General features: G+C 28.4%; 3 protein-coding genes across 4 annotated transcripts; 2 read left to right on the top strand and 1 right to left on the bottom strand.

Moving 5' to 3' along the window:
* Window positions 1-403: 403 nt before the first annotated feature.
* LOC128394999 (acyl-coenzyme A diphosphatase NUDT19-like) lies at window positions 404-2,844 on the top strand. 2 transcript variants are annotated; one of them, XM_053355384.1, is made up of 4 exons: window positions 404-855; window positions 1,069-2,108; window positions 2,219-2,426; window positions 2,521-2,844. In XM_053355384.1, exons 2-4 carry the CDS (start codon window positions 1,431-1,433, stop codon window positions 2,733-2,735), a joined length of 1,101 nt encoding a protein of 366 aa, XP_053211359.1. In that variant the 5' UTR covers window positions 404-855; window positions 1,069-1,430; the 3' UTR covers window positions 2,736-2,844. The 2 variants fall into 2 exon arrangements, with proteins under 2 accessions (XP_053211359.1, XP_053211358.1); XM_053355383.1 differs by having other exon boundaries at window positions 404-2,108.
* A 381-nt stretch (window positions 2,845-3,225) lies between these two features.
* LOC128394996 (uncharacterized) lies at window positions 3,226-26,946 on the bottom strand. Its single transcript, XM_053355379.1, has 8 exons — window positions 26,477-26,946; window positions 19,443-19,660; window positions 18,514-18,649; window positions 13,947-14,080; window positions 10,344-10,832; window positions 5,282-5,434; window positions 4,320-4,455; window positions 3,226-3,667 (listed from the first exon to the last, which is right to left on the bottom strand). Exons 1-8 carry the CDS (start codon window positions 26,547-26,549, stop codon window positions 3,594-3,596), a joined length of 1,413 nt encoding a protein of 470 aa, XP_053211354.1. The 5' UTR covers window positions 26,550-26,946; the 3' UTR covers window positions 3,226-3,593.
* Window positions 6,691-8,886, top strand: LOC128395001 (uncharacterized). Its single transcript, XM_053355386.1, has 2 exons — window positions 6,691-8,394; window positions 8,469-8,886. The coding sequence occupies exon 1, from the start codon at window positions 6,878-6,880 to the stop codon at window positions 7,868-7,870; it is 993 nt and encodes a 330-aa protein (XP_053211361.1). The 5' UTR covers window positions 6,691-6,877; the 3' UTR covers window positions 7,871-8,394; window positions 8,469-8,886.
* Window positions 26,947-26,980: the final 34 nt, after the last annotated feature.

Raw genomic sequence — 26,980 nt, 5'->3', positions numbered from 1 at the left:
GTTTACCAACTACAAACAATTAACAAGCAAAACTTAATCAGTATAAATAAATGATAATTTCCAACACAATTTAGTAATTTTATTTAAATTGTTGATATATTTAACCTTCAAATGATAATTATAAAACCCAATGAACCGTTGATTAAAGGTTTGTAGACAAAATTAAACAGTAACAATCAAGAACATTACAATTATTAAAGGTAACGGTTAATTAATTAACTCGAGTATTATTAGTTAATAAGGGTTGACAATAAGAGAGAAAGAAACAATTTATTAATCATAGTATTTAATTGCAATTAAATTGATTGTTTTCTCATTTCAACATATTTTTAATTTCTCCCGCTAATGTTAAACTCTCAATCTAATCAACAACAACAACAACAACAATAACAATTACAAGTGAAAGTGTCATGATTAACCTTGACTGATTAGAATTGTTAATTTTTTATCCTTAAATTACCAACAATTATCTAATTGTAAAAGAGACACAACCAAACAAGTAAATACGTCAAAAGAAAATAAAATCAAAAATAAAACCAGTAATCATTATCTTCGCAATTAATAGTTAATTGTAGAAGATGGAAATATAATTTTCCCCTAAAAAGTTATGTTAATTTAGTCTCTCTAACAAACTAACAATTAACTGTGATTGATTGTAACAAAATAATCAATCAACAACAGAAAATTTTCTCATCAACTTTGATTGTAATCAAAATGAATCTCAACAATTATGTTCAATATTTGATCAACTTGATTGATCAAAATGACCATCTTTCTTGTAATTTTGATTCTATTGATTGTTCACCTTTCTCAACAATTTAATTGTTACATTTAAAAGGAAAGAAAGAGAAAAAGGTAAGAGAATTAAAATTAATTAAATTGCTAAAAGAAGAGAATCAACAAAATCAACTTAATTCAAGTTGTTTCCAACAATCAACCTGAGAAGTAAATTGTTGTTATTAACTTTCCTCCTCCCTGAATTGTGCTCATTTTCATGAGCTGTTGGATACCCGATAATGAACCAGCTACCAACATGTTCACCTACTTTTATTATCCATCTACTTGTAGTTAATTTAAATCACAATTTAGAATCGTCATCAACAATCAAGCTCAAACCATCACAAGCGATTGGAGCATTGATTCAACTGTAACCACTTTCGATCCTTTCTTGATTGTGTTCATTTTGTTTTCATTTTGTGTCAACAATTATCTTAATCATCTTAACAACAATCACAGTATTAATTAATTCCTCTTCCAATGGACTATTCCTGGTATCGACACGCAATCAAATTAAACTGTTAACAATCAAAAAGTAACACAAAAAAAAAGTTTCTTCACTTAGTGTAAATATTATTTTCTTATATTTTGACAACATTGGATTTTAATAACACGCAACAATTTAGTTGACGTTTTTTTAATTGTTCACAATCATGGATTCATGGAAAGAAGCTGCATCATTGATTATCATCGTTGACGATAAATCATCATCCTCATCATCATTATCTTCATCATCTCAGTCGTTTAGTATTCTGATGACCAAGAGAAGTGCAAAATCATCATTTCTTGCCTCTGCCTTTGTCTTTCCTGGTGGTCATCTTGAATCATCTGATTTCTCACCAAAATGGTGGACAGTCTTTAATCAAGCAGGCTTTAATCACTCTAAAGTTAATCTAGTTACCAATCGGATTAATGGATTACGATCACCAATAATCAGCGAGTGTCAAACTCAATCAGCTGCTCGGGAACAATTAACTTCATCAACAGAATCCAATCTACTACCAGCGGACATTGGTCTTCGTATTTGTGCCATTCGTGAGACTTTTGAGGAAACCGGAGTTCTAATTGCTTCAAATTCAACTGAATCAATTAATTTAGACAGTGAATTACTTGAGAAATGGAGACCTAAAGTTAGAGAATCGTCTGAAAATTTTATTCAATTTTGTTACGAGATGAAAATCGCTCCAAATATTTGGGATCTTTATGAATGGTGGAATTGGTTAACTCCAAACGCCTTAGGGCATCGTAGGTTTGATACAATGTTTTACATTTATTGTACTACAATTAGACCAAAAGCAAATTCTGACCAAAAAGAAGTTTCAGATATTGAGGTAAGTTAATTGTTACAATCATTTTAATTGCATACACGATTTACTTGAGAAATTGTGATCAATTGAAGAGAGTAATTAATTATTAATCTCTCTCTCTCTCTCATCTTCAGTGGTACACACCAAATGAACTTCTTGAATTACATATGCAAAAAAAGGCTTTTCTGGCTCCACCTCAGGTCTATGAGCTCTCTCGTCTGAGTAACTTCACTGATTATCAAGAACTCATGAAGTTTTCATCTGATCGTGAACCAAATGGAGTCGAACGTTGGATTCCCTTAATGAATGGATATCAAGACGGCTCGACTTTGTTTCTTCCTGGTAAGTAAATCAGTTGATTATTCTCATTAATTATTAATCTCTAACCATTATTCTTAATCTAATAAACTATTATAATCATCATATTCTTATCTAGGTGATGATATGTACGAAACAATCAAAACAAAATCAAATGACAATCAAAGTATCAGATCGATGCCAACCCTTGAACAAGCTCGAAGCTCTGTAACTAATTTGAATCGTATTGAATTTCGAGTTCCCATTTTTCAAGCTTTTTGTAATATTAAACTTAATTGTGGCCAAATTTCACCATTAACTTTTTCATCAAACATTTTAAAATCATCACTTTAACCACAATTTGCTGGGACAATTAACTTTCTGTCAAATAACCATTAACATTTATTACTACAAATCTATCATATCAAACTCAATACATTAAATAAGATTTCATATCCTTCACTTTTTAATCTTAAACTTAATTGTCCTGCACTCAAATAAATCAGAAAATCAAGGTTTAATCCAATTAAACAATTAACTTTTAAAATAACAATTAAAATCTTCATTCAACTCGCTGGCGCCATCTAGTGAAACTCATTTGAACTAAACGTTAATTGTCACAAAATTTTTTGAACAATTTTGCTAATTATTGATTATTTCAACCTAACTAATTAAATGGAATCATGTTTAAAGTATTTAAAAATTGTATTAACTTTATTTATTTAATAATTTGTACAAAAAATAGATTGATTTGATTTTTGGGTCTAATCAAATTTTTACAATCAAATAATATTTACAATTAAAATTACAATCAATTTCATAGGAAGTACAATGAACCAGATTAATAAGTTATATATATTTACAATTAACTAATTGTTTGATTACTTTTAAAAATTAAAGGGAAACAATTTGTGTACAATAAAAGTAATCATCAAGTTAATTGTTAGACAATTTAATTACTAATTGTAATGATAGAAAAGGTTAAAAGTGAGCAATAACATTGGACCATAAATTGATAATCTAAATGATTAACTAAATATTAGAAAGAGAAAAAAAGTTAAAGGGGAAAACAATTAAGATCTTAATGAGTGATTAACCATCAAGGCATTTGAATAGAAATTAATTAATCTAAATTGTTGTAATGTTGGGCGGATTTTAATTAAATGAATCGAAGGAAGAAAATTAAAAGTAAGGTGAAAATTAAGTTAACAATCAAGTGAAAAAATCCAAAGGAATCATGATTAGAATCACAATTAACAATGATGGGCCATTGATCATCAAGCAACCTAAATTAAAAGCGTAACCAAATGATTAGTGATTAAGATAAATTAAAGAAACCACAAAGGTTTAAATTGTTAAGAAATTAACCAAAGGATTGATGTTAATAGTTGACAATTTAGTTAATAGTATCAAGTGAAAATTTTTACAATCAACAATGATAATAAATTGTTTTCCATTAAAATTAACTGAGAACCTTCAACAATCAAATCCAACTAAATAATAGTAATGATTAACACATTAAGTTAATTTAGTTAAAACAAGGATTGACTTTTAAAGTACAATTAATGAGATGATCAAGTTAATTATGATTAACAGAAAGTAAATTGTCATTAAATCACCAACAAAAACAACAATCAGTTGAAAAGGTAAATAAGATTAATCTAAATGAAATAATTTGCTCTTTGACATGTAAATATTATCATCAATTAATTGCTGGTTCCATCAATTGACTTCAAATCATTTGCTTAATTGTGATAAATTATACCAACACAACACTAATCATCATCATCTTCAATCCCCTAATCATCTTAATCTTAACAATTTAAGTGATTTATTTCATGTAAAGAATCAAAATCCTATGGATTAATCATCTCATTTACCTTTTGTTTCAATGATCATGATTAACAAAAAAGATAACAATTAATAAATTGCTCTTACCTGATAAAACTGGATGTGATGCATATAATTGTGAACTATGTTTACCATCATTAGAGATGGTTAATTGTGATTTAACTCGTTTAATTATCTTAATATAAGTGGCCTTACATCGGACCCTTAAGAAACCATCAGAGGTCTAAGTGATTAACGATAATCAAGCAAAGAAAAGGGTAAATAATTAGTTGATTGTGTTCAATGATTTGTTAACTATTTCATATACACTAATTGTGATATGAAAAATTCACTCTGGAAATTAATTTTCTGGTTAATTAAAGTTACTTTCAGTTTATTTATCTGAATAGTCTCATCACTATAATCAAATTGTAATCAATTTAATGATGATGATTAGTTAAATTGATTCAATTGATTGAATGTTAAATCATGAAAAGTGTTGATTATATGAAGGAAATCATTGATATATTGATTTGTGGGGATAACAATCATGATAACAATCAGAATTTTCATCATTCTCATTGTTATCTGACTGAAAACCACACCCAAATGATGAATTCCAATCACTTTCAATGATTACAATCACCATGGTGTTAATGTTAATCATCATCAATGATTAAATTGTAACAATAAACAACAATCAATGAAATCCTAAAATATTACAACTAAAATCAACTCATGAAAATATTATAACAAACAATAACATCTTATTTTAATTAACTAATCATGATACTAATTAGATAACCAATTTGAGTGCAAAAGTTTCATCATGTCAATGACAATTTAGATTGATTAACAATTGATAAACTAAATGATTTAATTAAAAACTTTATCTCACTTGAGAATTGATTTGAACCACAAAAACTTTAATTAAAAGTTAATCGTTGCTTGAATAGTAATAATAATTTACTATTAATCCTCTTGAGGTTAAACATTTAACTTAAATTGAAAGTAAATTAACAAGAGAGAAGAAATTAAATTAACTAAATTAAATTAAATTCAGTTCTCACCTGATAGTGTTCCTTGGTAATTTTTAATTGTAATCCTAATTGTGATGATTTAGCTGAAGTGTCACCAAACAAATCAGCATAATTAGTTGATGAGGGATCATATCTGATGACAGGTTGATTGTGATTAAAGTAAACCAATTCCTCCCTTGAAGCCTGAAACAATCAACAATCAAAGGGTAACAATTAACGATTAAATTAGTATCCCATCTCCAAGGAAATTAATTGTTAAAATCAATCAACTTCAAAAGACAACAACAATCAGTTGACACAATCAGACTAATTGTAAATTAACAAAGAAATGTATTCATTTAGATTGTAATTGATGTAACATGATTAACAATTTATGATCTACTTTTCAATGAATTAATGATTAAGTGAAGACCTAAATTGTAGTTGATTATTACAATTATAATTATAATTATGATTATGTAGTGATGATGATGTTGGATTGTTATGATAAATGAGATGAGGTTAATTTAATTGCGACTAATCAAAATTCAAATCATGTCACCAAGAATCTTACAAAAGCCTTTACTTTAATTTACTCAACATCATTTAATTTTCATCTCTTCATCTTGTCATTAATTTAGACTAAAATTAGATTGTTGATTGTTGATTAGTTACTTTAGTTAACTTAGTTAATTTAGTTTCAAGTGATAATAATGATCAGAAATTAAATACTGAAAACAATTACAGAAAACATTCACTAATCATGGTTTTAATCACCATCAAATCAGCTGATTAACAATCAAACTACAATTAAAATGTTGTTATAATTTTGATAGAAGAAAAAAAAATTAGTTAATTGTATCAATACATATTTGGAAATGATCATTTATTAACTAATATTGACAATTACCATTAGAAACAGTTACCATCATTAACCTAATCAAATATATAATTATTAATGATTAGATTAAAGTAAATCAACAGTTAAGATGTGAACAATTTGAGTCTACAATCAAATTTAATTGTAATCGTACAGTCTATTGATTGGTAGACTTTATTTTCACCATTGCCAACCAATCAATCAACATTTAATCACAATTAGTGTCAAAACAAAACAAAAAATTAAGGTAACAGCAATCAAATTGATCACAGTTAATGAAAAATGATGTTAAATTGTTATTATTATTATGGTTATTATCAAATTGTGATTAAGAAAAGGGCTTAATCCAATTGTGACCCTCACCCCTTAAATTGTGATCGTTAATCAGTTGAGTTGAATTAAGGATAAATATCAAAATTATTATGATAAAACTAATTGTATCACTTAATTTATGTTTCGTATCAAATCACAATTACAATTAAATTGAACAGAGGAAAACAAATCTGTCTAAGCAGCACTAGCACTCTGTAGATATACAATTAAACCTTATTCCTTAACTGAATCAGTAAATTGTTATCAACAAGAAGATAAGATTGTAAATAAATCAACAACTTGTTGAGTCTTATGATTAGATTAATTTCTGCTTTGATCAATTCACTTTTCTTAGTGTCAATGTGATTTTCAATTTCCTTGAATTGTCCCAAGTTTCATCTCTTCATTCATCTCAACAATTAACTAGCAATTCAATTGATCAAATTGTTATAAAAATGGTGAAATTAGGTTTTGTGAAATATGATTCAACCAACAACGAAACAATTGTCAGTGTTAAAACGAGTGAATCGACACCGACTAAGGGTAAATCTTCATTTCCTTTCATAGCCTCAGGTAATTTGATCCGTGATTATGTCAAGAGGAAGCTATTCAAAGCCACCAAGGAAGAGATGTCTTCCCTCCTCAAGAGCACCAGTAATCTTAATCTAGCGAGTGTGTTTTCATCTAAATCTTCATCGGCTCAAAAAGAGGCGAAATCCAAAAAGTGTAAAAAAGATGAGCCTTCAACCTTGAGTGAAAAGGAACCGGAACAATTTGAGTCGGAAAATAAATGGAAACCAAATGCCGATGGTCAATATTATCAGCAAATCGATGAAGAGTCTATTAGACAGACAGAAAGCACTTTGCCCAGTGAAGGTCCAGCGATAATAAATATCGATTCAAGTACCGAGATTGATGAACCAGTGGTTGAGATTAAGACAACATCTTATCGTAGATTGTCACTAATCCAAATGTCCAAGAGAAAGAAAAAGAAAACCAGATTCGCTCAAGATTTAACCCAAAGTTTACCAGCAGCAACTTCGAGCTCATCATCAGTCCAACCACCGATCTCGATAGATCCCAAAAGTCAACTCAAAATAGTTACTTGGGCAAAGAAGATGAGGAAATGTAAAGTTAGCAAGAAAAATCTATCAGATGTAAAGGTTGAAACTGGAAAACCCGATGGTCCAAATGAAGAAGAGACGAAAGTTCCCGTTAAATGGACTAAAAAAGTTCGAAAATTCGCCATTCGGACCTGTCGATATCTCGGCTATGGAGCTCAAATGATTTCCCCAATGACACCTTATAACGATATTCCAATGCCGGTAACTTATGATGGCATTTATAACGTTTACCCTCCTTACTATGGGTCAGATCGTTATTACAGTTACTCGAGTTGCGGAAGTGTCTACGGTTATAAGATGGGCCATTATGGTCTAACTTATTAACTCATTTTAAAAGGAAAATTTCATGTAAATATCATCAAAATTTCATATTCATCTTAATCGGAGGTTTACTTTATCTCCAACATTCAACTTTTACTGTATCATGTTGTTATAATTACGCATCAATGTGATGCCTTCACTTTTACCACCGAGGGAAAACCTTGAGATGAATTTGTTCCCGAACAACAGTTTCAAGGAAAAAGTTCAATTTATCATGTTTACAATTAATTGGAATCATCTTAATGGCCATGATTTAGATATAATAATCAGACAATTACTTTCTCTTTTCCATTACAAAATAATATATATATAAATTCACATGAATGATCGTGTTTATATTCACAACTGACAAGGTCATTTCTATGTAAATCATTTGATGACTTTTCTCACTCTAATTATCGTCACAATTAATTTCGTTTTGGTGTAAATTTTAATTCTACTTTTAATCCATTGGAACCATTTAACTTTCCATCATGCAAATGAATCGACTTTACATCGTTTCGATTGAACAATCAACAGATTTAAAGGTAAAATATGATTTCAATTTTCCAAGTTTCGATTTCGATAAAATTGTAATTCTTTTTTTCTTCTTCATTTACAGAATGATTGATTTCGAATGTGAACATTTCCATGTCATTCATTTTCCACAGAGAATTCAAAATACTGATCAACCTTTTCATGGAATAATTTCTTGAAACTTGACTAATGATTTTCCAATGACGAAATTAATCACCTTCACCATTGGAATCTATTCAATCTTTTCATGAGAATATTTCATTACTAATCATGAAGAAAAAGTGGAACACCAAAGGAACAATTTCTCTGAATGACCATCGGTCATATTTGCTCAAGAATCGAACTCAACAAGTACAATATGAGGTCGAATTAACTAATCATCTTAATCATCATTATCGTTGTTTTTTCTTCATCGAATCCCCTTACCATTTATCTAAGTGTAATTTCAAGTGACGTGATCGAGATTGATGAGATTAAATGTCTTCAAGTGATTGACAATTTGATTCCAATTGATTTTCCATTAATTTCTATCTCATATCAACATTTTCCTTTCAAAAATTAACAATAATAATCACCTATGGTATTGATAGAAATTTTGAAATTCTTTCCAATAACATTTCTGATCAGTTTTCTAATTGTTATCAAATGTTCGTGGTTCTTAATAGTAATTTCATGACGATTCTGACGATGATTCACTCAGCATGAAGATCAGGATATTAAAAGTAATAAATAAAAAGTTATTTCAATTGGATACTTTTGATTACTATTGATAATAATAATAACTTATAATGATGATACCTGAAGATGATCCGGAAACGGAAATGAAAAAGACAAAGAGATGATATTATTTATGATAACTGAAGATAATCAAGATTAATTGTCAAAAATCAAAGGTGACCAAAGATAATAGTAGATATTAGATTATCATGAGTATTATGGATAATTAAATGCGATTTGATTTGAATTGATAAAAATCAAATTTATTCATCAACTTAATTGTCATTTTTGTTGAAACTCTAATGGATAAACTATTCAAATTATTGATCTAAAAGTAGATTGATTTCAAATTTAATGATTAAATTAAATCAATTTCCAATAATCAATTGAAACTCACTAATGTATTCAAATTATAAGAACAGGAAATTTACTTTAAAACTTTTAGTCCAACAAATATCCGGTTCAATTAACAAGTTAATTGTTTATATCAGCTAATTATTTGATGATACACACACACACATTTAAATTGTTGATTGATTGAAAAATGTAATTAGTCCATCAACTTGTAATATTTATGGTCATTAGATAAATTATAATCTAAACAATCCAGAGATTTAGTGTATTGTAGATCTGATTGGAGTTTGATCCAATCAAAATGATATCTGGCATCCCTAGTAAACCAAAGACAGGCCAACTTCACTTGGATTTTCTCGAACGGATATGGCATTTTATCTTCTAATTTTGAAATCAAATGAATTGACATCAACTGGCGAAGAGATATCATCAGAGTTAACCACGGAACAAAAGTCATAAGTCATAATTGCAAAAATAATGATCTTGAGATATTACTGTTCAATTGAATAACTGTTGAAAATCTTTTATGCAATAAATTTATCCTAACGTGCATTGCAAGGCTCATAGAAACCTCAAAACTTGTCAGTAGTGTCTCTGAATATTCTTCTTTATTGCATTACCTTCAGATGACCTTGAAACGTGTTATTTTACCGATGACCTGAATGACCTTGATCTTTTGATATGACAAACAAGTATCGCTCAAACTCATACCAATCAAGCCTCGTGTCTTTACGACTCTTAGTTGCTGAGAAAATCGCAAAAAACATCGGTAAAGCTAACTGAATTGCCCTGTATAAAATATGAAAATGATATTGAAACAATAATCGTGTAATTTTGTCCTTGTTGATTGATTTGTTGATTTAAACAATTAACTGATTGTTACACTTACCTCTTTATCATTGATATACCATTCAAGATAAGCTGGTGGGTAAAAGGGTTCGGTTGAACAATTAACTTGTAAAATGGTTCCAATTGAATAGATATGTGAGTAACCATTGATTGTTGGTGATCTCAGGAATTGTGATTCTTCATTTGAATCAATATAACTCTCAGAGGTAACAGGATAATCTGTGTCAAGTGAATGAAGATGATGATTATGATGATGATGATGCGATGATGAGGATGAGGAAGATGAGTAAGAATCATGTTCATCATTATCAGATGAAGAGGAAGAAGATGAACTTTTCTCTTCGATAATAAGTTCCTTGTAGGTTACACCGTTAATGGTTGTGAATAAAGCTTCACAACTGATAATCAGATCACCGGTTGATATTAAGGTCGACTTGAGGGGAAAGGTCAATGTAGAGGTTGAAAGTGAAAGTCCATCAAAATCTTGGCTTGTGTTTATTGATATGTGGAAATCAAGTGAAGGATAAACCTGGAGAAAGTAAAAGTTAACGTTAATCAGTTAGGACATTAAATATAATGGTGACAATTAAGTTAATCAACGTTAAATTACAACAATCATAAACAATCAAGACAAAAAACAAAACACCCGAAACTTAATCATCATCGACAATCAACAAAATCTTATAAATTTATTGATAGAAAACCAATCGTAACCAAATGATGGACAATTTAATCAGTTAGACAGTCAATTATTATTATTATCGGAAAGAAATGTAAGTTAACTATTGTAATTGTTACTTTTAATTGTAAACAATCAAAGTGACATTTCACCAGCAATTTACTCATTTCTCTTGTTTACTTTTGGGTTAATTTTATTTCAATTGTTGAGTTACATTGAATCATGATCAGGAATCAACTTTATTGTTATTGATTTATTGGTTGATTGATTAATTTTTCTTCTTGTTGTCTTTGACTATTGTTACTTTTTGATCAACAATCAACTTGGCGTAAAAAAATACAATTTAATTAACATCAGTTGAAGTAAGAAAACAGATTAACACTATTGTCCAGTTTTGTCTTTTTTTCCTCATCATATTTACCTGGATCTTTATTGATGGTCAAGAGATGATGATGATCATATTGAAAGAGAGAGAGAGAGAGAGAGAAGTTAAGGATGAGGATGCTAAAGTCTTTTTCCTATTGACTTTCACAAGAGACAAGGAAACAATATTTACAATGGTCATCTGAATATTCAATTAATATGGATAAAGATAATCAGTTTAATTCCAGAGGAAATGTGACTTTCACTATTGATTTCGTATGATAATCAAGGTGATTATTAATGAATCGAAAAGGTTTAATTGGTATTGATTGCGTGTAATTAACTGAAATAATTGTAATTAGGTCGTTAGGTTGACCTTTTCTGAGATTATATGAAAATAATATCGATAAACTTTTAGTTAAGTTTATTATCTGAGTTATGATATTATATTTCCTTCTTGTAGAGTACAATTAACTGTTTATAAGATGATTATAATCACGATTGTGATGATGATCACAATTATGATGATTTTTCAACTAGACCGGAACAGAATCACGAAGTTACTATGAATAACTACCGATAAAAATCACATGGAATTACAATTATCATGAGGAAAAGGTAAAAAAAGAAGAAGAAAAAAATTCCTATTGATAATATTTTTCACTCCCAGGTAATCATTTGCAAATCCATTGGATTTTAAATACTGTTCACAATTAGAAAGGTAAATCATTCAAGTTTGTTAATGGTGTAGAAAGTAATTTAGTTCATTTGTTAATTGTTGCTAAATAATCAAATCAAATCCAGCGTTAATCTTTAACCAGAGATTTAAATTGTTACCAATTTAAAATGAAATTTTTCTTCTTGCAACATTAAAATTCACTATTGAGATTATTAATTATTCATCGATTAATCAGCTGAATAATTTAATCATATCATTAAAATGAAGGAAATTAATCATTACCATGTAAAGAAATTTCCATGATACCATTTGAACAGCAACTCTTTTTTTACTGTTAACTGATTAATTTAAAATCTTCTGATTGTTTCTGTTGTTGGAGAAAGTTAATCAACAATTACTGTTGAACTTTTCTCACCGATAATCAAATTCAATCTACAATTAACTATTATCATGATCATCATTTTCATCTGGAAACCGAACAGCAATTCAAAGGTAATCTGTTTACTCCATTAATTGAATCCCTGTTTTTATGCAAATTGATTTGAATTGGTAATGAAAATTTAATCACAATTAACATTAATAGTTATTGAATTGGAGCGAGAAAGAAAAACAAATCAAACGAAACTTAAATGATTAAGAGCTGAATCAATAACAGTTAAGAAATTAGATTGAGATGTAAAAATTAATTCGAGCTGATTAATGTTAAGTAAAAACTTCAATTTCTAAATTGATTGATTGTTAAAAAATTTGGTTAATAACAATTAAGAGGAGAAACATTTTAACAGAAGCAATCAAATTAAATTTTTGCCACTGGTTTGTTGGTATAACAATTAAGTTTATTTAAATATCTGGAAATTGATGAGAAACATATTGAAATGATTAAGACAAATGCTAATGAAAAAATATCAACAATTAAGATACGAAAAGTTGATCGGCATCTTAATTGTGATATTGATATAAGTTGAATTGAACAAGTGATCAAAGTGATTATGTTTTTATTACAAAGTAAACAAAATGTATTACAAAAATGTATTAACGGTCAATTACTCGGCCCATTCATTGATCTGGATCAACATGGTCAATGAATGGTCAGTGTGATTGGTCAGAAAGTAAAAAAAGATTTACGATTCGTCGATTTTTTTTTCTTTTGTTTTTCTTAGAACAATTTTCCCAAAGGTAACATAAACATTATATTACAATGAGAATGGAAGTAAAATCTTTCATTCATCTCACTTCCTCTTCTTCCTCATCTTCCTTAACTTGCATCAACCTTATCTTCCTATCATCTTATCCTCTTCAGGTGATGGTGACTTTTGATTTGTAATGAGAATCAGAAACAGAAATCAAATCTAATTGTAACAATCTACTGCTAATTTTACCTGTGATATTAAATTTGTCCTGATTAAGATTAGATCATTATTACAATGGTTGAGAGCTCTTATTTACCTGCCCTCAGGTATTTCCATAGGTGTTGATTTAATTGTCTAATTTACGCTGATAATAAAAGAGTTAATTACAAGACAAGGTACAATTTAATCTGAAAATTAAGTCAATTTATTCAGTTAAACTGTCTCTTAGTCAAATTAATGATTAAAGTCTAATTTCATCACAAGGAAACAATTAGCCTGAGGCTTAAAACGAGTTAATCACTAATGAAATTAATGTAACCATTCATGTGTTGATTGTTAACAACAAGAGTAAATTAATTGACGAAGACAAAGTTTAAACTGATTGTGTTAAGGTAAAATTAAAAGTCTCTGATTGGTGACAAGACAATGACAATTGAAATTGAAACAATTTGTTGTAACAGAAAATGCGAAATCAATATTCAAACATATGATTAAATTGTTATCATAATTGTTATTAGATTAATTCTAATGAACAAGTTCACAGTTTGACAGAACCACGAAAATTGAACTTACCTGTTTATGATTAATTGACCATGATAATATCATGGGAGGTTTTGAAGGTCCACCAATACAGGTCAGAGTAACTGTATCTTCAATATTATATCTCTCCTCGATTCCATTAATTTTCAGTTCTGAGATTGGTGCAACTGTTCAGGAAAAAAATTCGAGAAAAAAAATTCGATGAGCCAAAAAAAACAGTTCCAATTTTTAGTACATTTATAATTCAAAATGAAGTGTAAATCTATTAACATTTCTGCTTGAGGCATTATCACCTTGGTAATTTGATCAAATGTTTGATAGTTGATCGAGTATCAATCAATCAACTTTCTACTAGTGGACAATGTCCACTTCAATTGAACTTAAACCATTAATATAATAACAATTGACCCACAATATTCAAATTGAACATTGAAACATCATCAAATTTCAACTCTCTCTTACTTTATGGTGGGTGGTAGATAATCAGTATATTATTTATCTTTTCCCATTCTCATGTATATCCATCATTATCATGGATTCATGGTGAATATCCTATTCTTATCCTGTGGTTCCCATCTCATCCTGATCAATTCTGAATTCATTTTATTTGATGACCATCATCATCATGACTCTTTCCTCAAGACTCATTATGAATTCTAACCATGAATATACATTCAGGGATATATAACTCTGAATTTTATATCACATATATGTCCAGTAGTGTATTTGTTTGACCACTATCAGCAACAATTTTTGCATTCTTGGTCAGCAGTAACAGTAAAAACTTGATCAATTTGATTCAATCCCTTTAATTTGATTAACAGTAAAATGATAATATTTATCTTGCTCACTCACAGAATCAGAATCAAAATAGACAAAAAATTTTCATGGTGAAAAACAAAATTTCATGTTACCATTTAAAATGCTTATTCGTGCTGATAGTGGTCAGAATTTTTAATCCAAGAGAAACAAATAATTTCCCCAATTGAACAATCAACTAACTATGGAACCTTTGATCAATGGCCAACAGCAATTGGAGCAATTTTTTTTGTTATCACCAATTGAATGTGTATCATTATTATCATGATGATGATCTAAACTTGATTAATTAATATAATCGTACTCTGGATTAATGTGCTATCTACCTTGAATAATTATCAATCGATCAACTATAATTATTATTATCATTTAGGTTTATAAATATATTTGAGTTCAATTGATTGTTACAATTAATGATCATCAACAATTAAACTTATTATTATTGTCTAAGTTTAGTGGTTTATCATAATTAACATGGACTGATAAGTTTAACTGTTCAATAAAATTGTGATTACTAAATTCATTGGACACAGTTACTAGGTTAATTAATGGTAATTCTTGATTGTCCTGTTTCTGTTGCTCAGTTTGATTTGTATGTTAGATGACAAATCATTATACATGGCTACTCAACTTCAATCTAGTCATGAACCATTGACCCTACAAAGATCAAATCTCGTATAGATATCATATACATTTCAGATTTGATGAATTTCGCAAAAAAAGTTTCAAGGTCATTAAAGGGATTTCTCAAAAGCTTATTTAGAGGTCATTTGAAGGTAACTTCCATATTTTAATATCAAGGTCATTCCATTCATTATCTTAGGTTGCAGTTTAGATAATAAAGTTGTATTGGCTTGAATATTCTACTGTATCCAAACGTTATGGTAGAATGACACTAGACAACTCATCGACTACTCTTTTATATCTAATTGATGGGGTGAGCAAATGGCTTACCGTCTTGACAGAGATTGAGAACCAATTAAATTGATTATGATTTAAATTCAGTGTCGTAATTGTTTAATCTCAGTAACAAAATGTAGTCAAAGAAGCGATTGGCTATTAGTCTTATTGTAATGATAGTTAGCACCTTAACTTTTTTCATACATCAATCATCTATTAGCCATTTATCAATAAAATTAACTCTTTAGCTAAAATTATGCTTAGCTTTCTTCATCGCGTTGCCGAAATTATAACCAGTACTTCATGGACGATAATCAATTTTCATATTTTAAAATCAAGGTCATTTGATGTTCAAAATCAAGGTTACGAGCAAAGACGAGGCTTCTAACGAGGTACCAAGTTCGGGCCATATTTAGTTGCAGAGATGCTTTTTTCTTTGCTGAGTCAAGAAATTCAGGGCACTCAGATGAATTGGAATGACAAATTATGTAAAATTTAAAGTATCTGATGAAAATTAGCGGTAAACAACCAATTAACTATCTTCTACACTAAATGATATTTTAATTTATATTTAAAAGTTGTAAGATTTAATCATCAATAACCAAATATTGATTACTGTTTAATCAATAAATGCTGCAAGGCAATTTCAAAAGGATCAAATGAAGCAAATGAAGCAAAGTTTTCAAATTAGATTGGCAAACACAAATTGTTAACCGCAATCCAATAAATCATTTGAATGTCATCACCATCATTGGATCATTGATCAATATTAATCAATAGTTAAATTATTTACCTCTAGGGCAACTAAATTAACCAATTTGATTGATCTGATCAACCAAATATCAGCTTTTGATGAAAAAAAAAAATTAACCCCAACCAGCCAAATTCAAGTCTATTGATTAATCCAATGAAACAACAATTTGATTTAATTAGAAACAAAAAAATTTACTCTTTTCGAAACAATTTAAATGGTAAAGTTAATATTAGATTGTAACTAATTGTTTTCATGACAATTGGTGAAGATCATCAAGTCATAAGTAAATTATTATTGATTAGATTAACAAACAAATATACTCAATTTGTATTCTCATTGTATTATCATTACAGTAAAATAAACAAATTGTTACAAAATGATTAGTAGAAAAAATCAACATGATTAAAAAAAACACGAAAAAAATTCAAGTGGAAATAAAAAATTTGCCAGGTAATGAATTTGAATAAATACTTGGAACTTTTTCCTTCTCGATAATGTAATGATGGTTCGAGGTTCTATTATCATCATCATGTCGAAACTGATGAGAATCAATCGATTTAGATGGGAAATTAAAAGTTCTTTGAGTTTAATCTGAATGAGAGATTTTTTTTCTTCTCTCACTTCTTTCTGATTATTTCTTCGTTTCTTTCCAGGGTAATGATAGTGAATTGATCGTGAAGGTCAGATTGATGATTGGTCACAATTAATCAATTAAACAGTGTGAAAGAGTGAAGGCAATACAATAGGTTAACCTGAACCTCCTCCTCCTCCCATGAATCCACCTCATTCTGTGAGAGGGAATTTGAAATGAATGAATCAGGGTAATATTTATCTCTGTTTATCTTGAAATTGCCCTTCAGTCAATACATATAAGGTTAACCATTTGGATCGATCATGAATTCAATGGAATCAGAATTTGTTTTTATATTAGTTTGTTGTTGGTGTTGGTCAGAGATTCAGGGAATCAGAATAAGAACTGAAATCGAAAGTATCTATTCCAGAGGAAGAATAAGAAAAAGTTTTTTCTCTCCCAACCTAGAAACTTTCTCTTCTCTCTCTCTCTCTCTCATACCCCACCCAATGCCGGTCAATTCACAGACAAACAAGAGTAACAAAACTATTCCCATGTAATAGAGCATCGAAACTCCCACTTCTACACCTCACCCACCTTTCAACTTTACAATTTTCTTCCCTCCCTGATAATATATCTATCAAGTTGTAAGACAGATGATATTTAATCCGATTAGCTAATCTGGTCTGTTTAAAATGCTCTAAATTCATATTCATCCCTATGAAACGTAAGATAGTTAATCTATTTCAAATTCAATTCAACCTACTCAGGTAAATCGAACCGTGAAATGGTTTTTATACTAATAAAATTGAATCGAATAGTTTTTCTTTCATAATCGAGCAAAGAAAATAAAATGAAAAGAGGGAAAAAAACTGATCCCCATTCAACTGAACAATTCTGTGACATAATTCTGATGATACTCATCATCATGTATCAATCAGATGATGTTGATAATCAACATTTTGACAAGTTGACCAAAAGTTGTATCTCTTAATCAATGATTAAATTAACATGTCCAATGCAGACTTTAAGGGTAAACAATTTATCTGAAACTTGATTTGCTTTTCATGGGAATATAATTCATTATAAAACTGGAGGAAACTCGAGGCTCAGAAAGCTCATCGATTAACAAACTGCATAAGAACTTAATTAGTTATCATTATTATTTTAGACGCGGGAAAAAATCACTCCCAATACTTCAACTAATAACTCCCTTGACTTGATTGTTCCGATCATTAAATCAACTTTGCAATTATATTCCAATGTTAATATTGTTTTCTAAGTATAATATTGATACGTAAACAATACAATAGAGTTAATAATCAAGGATAAAATTCCCGAGGGAAATATTTTCCTAGGAAAATGATACTTTCAATGTAGAGGTAATTATAACATTTTATCATTTTCAACGATCACAATTTGTTCATTGATTTCATATTGTTGATGATTCTGCATTCATAAGTCGTAGTATTCATTAAGTTTAGTATTCAAATGATAATAGATTAACGCTAATCTGATAAGGATTGGATAATCTCTGTGAGAATGATGTAGCTCACCATAAATCCTAAGATCTTTTTCCGCTTTAACGGTTCGGAAAACTGGAGCTTCCGTTGAAACCTCACAACCAAATGTCCCCTCGGTGTTTAAATCAGTCCAATCAAGGTGAACATGAGTGGCATTTGACCTTAACAACTACAGAGAAAGAGAGAGAGAGAGAAAATCAAGAGAAGATAATTAATAATCAATGTTTTTATATCCATGGACAAATATGGTTGATAATCTAAATTGTTGTTATTCTTAATTGAAAACAGTGATAATCAAACAATCAGCTAATGATGATAATCATAAACGATGGAGACAAAGTTTTTGCCATGAAAATTGTGAATCTTATTCATGTTACCAATTTTGTTTACCATGGTAAATGGTTCAGAGATACGTTTCCCTTTCTCATGAAGAGGATGAGGATGGAGAAGATGATGATGATGATAATGATGAAGATAAAAAGACAAGACAATGATGCTATTGACATTGACATGTACTGGAAGATAATATAAGGATGATGATGATGATGATGAAAAAAAAGGATTGATGAGGATGTGATAAGATCGGTGAGATAAGATATTCCTGATTAGATAGAGAACACGTAAGACAAATAAAAGATGATGAGGAAAGATGATAACAGGAAGGATAAAAGATGAGTAAACATTATTTTCTTAAGGTGACACAACGGCTGTTTCACCAATCATGCTAGAAGATGAGGACAATATGTTATCTTCATAATAATAATAATAATCATCATCATCATCATAATCATCCTTATAGTGAAAAATAGTGTCAATGAAAAAGCATATAAAGTATTAATATAATATTATCTGTATCTTGTTTACCGTTATTATTATATCAATATGTATTAAAGTTGAGTTTTTCTCTTAACAAATCTGGCTGATTGTTTCCATAGATTAAAATAATTAGCTGATTTACTCACATCTATGTTGATTCCTCGTTGATAATAAGTTTTATGTTCAACCTCCGAATGAGAGTTCAAAGGTAAATATCCATAAAACTCCTCGTAGTTTTTGTACCATTTGACTGAATACAAGGAATCACCTTCTAAATCGTAGTCACAATGAAGCCAAACTGATGAGCCATTTGAAACTGCACCGGGAACACCAAATCTACGTAATTTAATTGCGACAATTAAATCTGTTCAAACAGAAAGAGTAACAATCAATCACTTTGTTAATTTAAAACGTTCAATTGGATTAGCAGAGTGAAAAAAAATGACAACCAACTTATTTCAATGTATTGATTGAGATTCTGATTTTTTTTTCTTCCTCTCAGCTTCTTGATAATTAATTAATTGTCAACAGTTTATCATTATCATCTTTAACTTGATGTGATTAAAATAACGCTTCTTGATTATCAGCTGATGATTAACATTTACTTTTAGGTTAATTAAATGTCAGTTTCTTATTTTTTTTTCCTCTTGCCTTCCTGATTAATTCAATGAATTAATTGTTTTATCATTTTGAAATTTAACAAAATTAAATTGTCTTCATTTGGTTTTGGATAAGATTTAGTAGTTGCGTTAATTGTTTATATGATAAGTCACAATTTAACTGAATTAGTGAATAGTTTTGGTTAATTGTTGCTATTGACAATTTTGTCTGATGATTGGGTGAATGGAAATTGTGAAAATGATTAACATGATTAACATGATGTTGATCATGATGAAAATAACAATTAACCAGGAAAAATTATATCAACCAGAATCTGTGACAATTAAATACCAAAGTCAATGTGAAAAAATTGATTATAATCACGCAATCATCAATTATTACCTAATAACAATATAATTAGTATTCACAAAGTAAAATCAATCTCATTAAAATTGGAACCTTAAACAATAATCAACCCAAAATTAAGCCTATTTTTTAATTACTTTGCTTAATCATTAACAATTACAATTGATTAAGTGTGAAATTTAGTTTGAAAAGAAAGCAAGAAACTAATTGTTAATCATCAGTAAATCATACGAATCAAATCAATAACCTTTTTTTGTATTTTGATAATAATAAATTTTTTTCTTCTCCTATCAACTAATGATAATAGTGATTAAGTTAATTGTGAAAAGTTGATAATGTTAAGAATTAGATAAATAATGATAATAACAATAACCCAGGTAATAGTTAATTGTTTGATAAAAATTTACCACACACCCAGAGTTTTAACAATGAACCAAGATGATTAAGATGATGATGATAATAATAATGATAACAGAATCGATTGTAACAATCAATTGATTGTTACACATTAAGGATTAATAACAATAAACCATTGGACCAGTTAAATACTATTGCAACAATCAAAAGTGTGTCATACCTTTTGAATGGACAAACAGACAATTAAGAAAAATACTATTTTTCGATAACAACAATTAACAACTGAATCAAGTTTTTCCTTTCACTCTCCAACAATCAATCCCAAAGAAAGTAAATTAAATTAACTACTATGATTAAAGGAATAAGAAAAAAAAACCAAGAAGTGTAACTTATTAGGTGAGAGAAACTGTAGTTTAGAATTAGTTAATTAAAGTTAATTACCTCGAGACTGGAAAGCAAAAGACATTGCATGTTGATAATGATACATAATCACAATGATTTAGTTGATTGTTGTCTTAATTGTGATGAAATCAGCACAATTTCAAGTATATAAAAGTTTTTTTCATTTTTCTTTTTGCTGAATCGCTATTATATTGATGAACCTGATTCACTTTGAAAACCTTTTACTTTTCACCCTGAAAATTATTATTATTCAGGAATCAGCATGATGATAATCATGATAATACTTGATTGTTATCAAATTATCATCATCATCATCATCATCATATGCGTGTTAACAATATGCTAACTATTAACAATTATAATGTTAACATGATACAATCATTTTCAAAGTCTGAATATTAATAATTGATTGAAATTACCAATGGAAAACTTAATTTACACATATAACAACAATTAAGCAAACAGTAATCAAGCTGATTGTTATTAATACACCAAAGTAATCAGTTAATCAGGTGAATCTACAATTTAGAAAAATTTTCACACTCAACAAATCAACAGTAAGAATGAGTAAATTGTTTCATTAATCAAACTAATGTCAACTTTTTGTTTCTACAAATTTATTTAAATAATTTAGTTAATTGTTACGATTTAATAATTACATAGTTAGTTAATTTAATAACATGTTGATGATGATAAACAAGAAAAAAAATAAATTGTTCAAACAGTGTTAAGGTTGAATTAATATATTGTCATAATATATTTTCATGGATTGATGAACAATTTAATAAACTAACTAACCTAATTTGATTAACATTGTCTTATATAATTAACTGATTAACTAGTTGATAATAATATTAGATTATTAGTAGAAGTTAATTTTCAATTGTTTCCCCGTTAGTTATTAGTTTAATTGTAACTTTTTCTCAATCATTTCAGATAAATGGGTTTCTAATCAACATTAAATTGTAAACTTGATTGTGATTGATTAAAGGTTACATTAAATGTTCAACAATCAATAACAATTTACAACAATTTACCTTTTAAAAGGTTTCAATGGATTCCAATACCTTTGATTGTTACATTGATTTAACTTATAAACAGAAACAACAATCAATGTCTATCATTATGATTATTTATTAATCACTTTGATTTAACCATTGGCAACATTTTTATATATCAAAGGTTCAGTTGATTATCATCATCATCAGTTAATTGTCATTGATTATGTTTCCATCATTATTTACCATTAATCATGTTTAATTATTGATACGACATGGAAATTAACTCAATCTATTTAGTAAGTTGATTTAAATTGTTGGCAAAATTTTTTCCTTCAACTGAGCAAAAAAAGTTAACTTCAATTTAGTAAATTAAATATATTATCAATTAGATTATTAAATTGTGATCATCATGATTAAGTAACAAGGTAAAAGTTTTTTTTAAAAAAAAACTAAATTAAGCTAATGGATTTGGTATTGTTTAAGAATTAAATTTAATCATCATCATCATCATGTTGATTAACTTAAATTGCCAAACAATTTAACATTCAAATGAATGTAAATTGAAAAATGGTCAAGAAAAATTTGCTTGACCAACACACGTTTAAATCATAAAAAAAAGCACAAGAAATTGAGTCAATTACAATTAATAATTAATTTGGTAATAAATTCAATTTGTAAATTGAAATTTCCAGGGAAACAATTACTACATTTAAATTGATTGTGATCATGAATTAAAATGATCAAGTTAATCAGTTAGAAATTGAAAGTTATGAGAAATGTTGATTAGATGAATGTAATCATTGAAATATTACATTATTTACAATTGAAAGTTAATCAATTGGTAAATTAGTTAATCATGATTATGATTTAAAGGAAGAAGAAAAAGTTTTTTCAATCTCTCAATCAAAAGAAACCATGAAAATGAATTGAATTGAAATTAGATTGAAATGTAAATTGAATTGGTAGAAACGTTTACTTGTTGGATGTTGGAGAGGAAAAGTTGATTGAAAGTTATTTTAATAACTGAATTAAATTGTTAGTTAAATTGGATAATGATGATAATGTTAATAGTTGCATGATGATTATGGTGATGATGAAAATAGTCAATTGAATGGAGCGATAATATCAGGGGCGTGATTACAGTGATTTAATATTTTCCATCATGATTATGATGATGGAGGTTGATGATAATCATGATTAAATCAATTCTCTGGGAGTCACAATTGGGAGTGTGATCAGAGGTTCGATAATAATTGTGGACACCATTTACCTTGATTGTTGTTCCTTAATCATTGTCATGATTAATATGATTATCATCATGTTTGTTGTTTTCTCATTGATAATCAACATTATTAAAGTTCAACACGAAATTGTTGACATTTAGAGTTTCCATGAAAAATTGATTACCATGTTTTAGTAAACAATTTGTTGATTGTTACAGTTTCATTTTTGTCTTATTTATCTTTCAAAATAAGTGAATTCAATGTTGATCAGTTAATTAGATTTAACAATTATCATGTTTCAATTAGTTGGAATTGCCTGTATATATGAATAGTTAGTTGAAAAGTTTTCTTGTTTGTGTTGAAAGTTAATTGTTAAACTAAATAGTGACCAATCAAGTGACAATTTATTTTGTTATTATTAGTTGATTAGAAGTAGATTTCTAATTGTCAGCTTAGGATTAGGTGAAAGTTAAGAAGAGATGAAAATCTGTTAAATAAGATAAGATTATAAAAAGGCTTGAGGATATCAAAGATTAAGAGGATTAAAAGATGATCAGGTTTTATCACAATTTAACAAATTGCAAAGTCACCAAGAAATTACAACAAATGATCAAGAGAGAGAGAGAGAGAGAGAGGGATGAAGGGAGAGAGAGAATCAATCAAGCCTCATATAATTTACTCTCGAATCTCGAAGTCTCATTCACTGATGAACTTGACGTAAAATCAGTCTACTGGTCCTTTACTCTTACGAGTGTAGATCGACACGATTCCATGTAATTGGGATTCAGTGAGCTCATGGTAATTCATTATATCACATAAACTTATTAAGTTTTCAAAGATACTACAAGGTTGAAAACCTTATCCCTGAATGAATATGAATATCTATGTATTATACTTACACAATTAACGAGATACACGAAAAAAATCAACAATTAGATTAACATCCAGTCTGATTAGGTTGATCAAGGTTAGTATCTATCAGTCAATATAAACAATCAATATATATTATGATGATGGATAAAAATATTAGCAGTTAGCTATTTATACGATAATTATTTAACGGTTAGTGTTAATAATCATCATATTTATATATTATTATGTATGGTCGATTGTAGTGGATTTATCTCTACCTGTGGGTGATTATTGCTTTGAAAATTTATATATTTACATCCCTGCTGATTGGTTTGTTGATTGGTTGATTACATTTACCTGGTGTGTTTGGAAATCGCAATTTAACCTCCAGGTAATAATATAATAGTGTGAAAGGAATTGGGTTAGATTATTTGGTTTTGACATGTTATTTCAAAATATTGCCTATTTTTGCATGAGAAAAAGGTGAAAATTTGTTAAAGTAAAGATGACGATGATAATCATGTTGGGAGGAAGAGAGAGATGTTATTTTAGATATTCAATTCCTTTAAGGTGAATATTCAGATGGAATAATCCATTTCAATTGTAGATACGAATGTTGTTGTTGTAGTAGGCTAGATGTTGATAATAATGAAGATGAAGATAAAGTTTACTTTCAAGTAAAACGAACAGATGAATTAAAAGAGATGAAGATGAAAATTTACATGGTCCCATTGATGAATATACACAAGAACCAACAAAGAATCCAAAAGTAGAGTAATAAGTTAATGAGAATGATGATTGACTAATGTTATTGTTGTGGAATTTTCTCTTGAAAGTTTTCCTATGATATTATCGAGAAGGCATTTAATCAAATGAGTACCACACCTTTAAGTATATTTCCATCCACATGACTCAGTACAATTTAGATTTCGTAGCTTGGGGGCAAAAAAAACGCAATACCAATTGAAGAAAAGTAAACATTGAGCACACACTGTTTCCATTTTTTTACTTACCATGGGTTACAAATCCATGATATGATTAACACACACAAGTTAAACAATATTTACAATAATCATCATTTTAACAATGTTATTCTTGTATAATTTAACATTGATAAACCACAAAAGAAATGATAATAACAGGTAAGAAGAAGAAGAGGAAAACAATAAGAATCCAAAATGGCGACCATGGCAACAGAATCAAAGAGATCACAAGTCGGTTACTCTTTGAACAGAATTCACAATAACAAAATTAAGAAAACAGAGTTTTCTAAATTGTGATCGTCCATTTTGTAATCTCCAAAAAAGTGAACAGTTAATTGTAACAATCAAGAAACTAATTCATCTTGTTAATCACACAAATTCTAATCAAATGTAATCTGATTTACCAAAAAAGGGTTAACAATTTAGATCGACCAACAGGAAAGGTTAATTTTTCTAATACACATAACATTTAATTTAATTTCCACAAATGTAAAAGTCACTTAAAGATGAGAGAGAAACGGTGATGAAGATGAAAAGAAAGAGAAAATGATGATGATGATGATGAGAAAGAGTTTAGATTTACCTCTTTTTTAACGGAAGAAAAAAATTCCACAGACTTTAAGAAGCCATTGAAAGAGAAACTGATGATTGTGTTGATAATTTTTCTCTTTTTCAATTTTGTTCTATTCTTTTTAAGCAAAAAAAAATTCTATTCTTTTTTGTCTCTATTCTAGTTTATGGAAAATAAAGTCAACAGTTTTTTCCCTTTTCAATTGTGATTAGTTTTTCATGTTTTCTTTTTAAAAATTGTTTTAATTATTCAACAGAAACAGTTTCATATAAATTCATTGAATTGTGAACGTGATTCCTTTCTGATTATCAACTTTATCATCTTCACCTTATTAAATAAACATAATGAGTGAGAGAGAGAGATCTGAATCTAAAAAAGGTAAGTTGTTGTTAATCATCATCATGATAATCATTGTGACTAATGTAATGATCATAATTTATAAACATTGATATATATTTTATTACATTAGTCTTATACTTATAATCCTTAATTAGATTATAACCTTTAACCATAATCATCATGTTACCATGAAGAGAAAGTGTATTTTTTTTGTGAGCTGAATTTACTATAAACAAATTGAGATTCTGTGTTAATTTCGTTGTCGTTTTTTTCATACTCTAATCATCATAATTAGTTAATCTAAATTTATATTAACTGTTAATATATAACAATGAATATATATGGAGATTAGTTTGTGTATCTACAAAAGCAATGGAGGTTCACTTTTTGACCATTTTGATGGCGAAAAAAATTCTGATCATCAGAAATGATTAAACATTGAAAACCAACATTTACTTATCTAATTATCTGATAATAGAGACTTACCTGTGTGTAATAGTGTTGAGTATATTATGAAGGAGATTAATTTGCCCACAAATTGTCTTATGTTTAATCCCATTTTCACTTTTAGTTGGAAAGATTAACAAAGATCAGATTTCTCTTCCTATGGATGAGATTTGATTACAATTTAAATTGTTCAATAGTTTCTGATTGTTTCACCAAAAAAAAAATACAAACAAACAAACTTTTATCACTGTTGAACTAAAAAATGAAACTTTTCTTGTTTCACTCAGTCCAATTGATCAGTTGATTAACTGTTAATTGTCGTTGATATTGTATCATCTGAGGTTAATGTTGTTTACACTTATGGGACAATTAATTAACTCTTGATGAGCACTAAAAGTTATGTAAAGTTTGATAATTTAAAAGGCAATCGAGAGTAACTGAGAAAGTGAAAGTAGATTCTTCAATGTTGTGGTAACTATAAAGGGAATTCATGTTGGAATATTATCTTCTTTATCTTCATGATATTTTTTTTCTATATTATTT

Source organism: Panonychus citri, unplaced genomic scaffold (assembly GCF_014898815.1).
Source record: "Panonychus citri isolate SS breed McGregor unplaced genomic scaffold, ASM1489881v1 Contig00140, whole genome shotgun sequence".
Classification (NCBI taxonomy): Eukaryota; Metazoa; Arthropoda; class Arachnida; order Trombidiformes; family Tetranychidae; genus Panonychus; species Panonychus citri.
The sequence above is the reverse complement of the archived record's forward strand: the minus strand, read 5'-3'. Positions and strand labels throughout refer to the sequence as shown.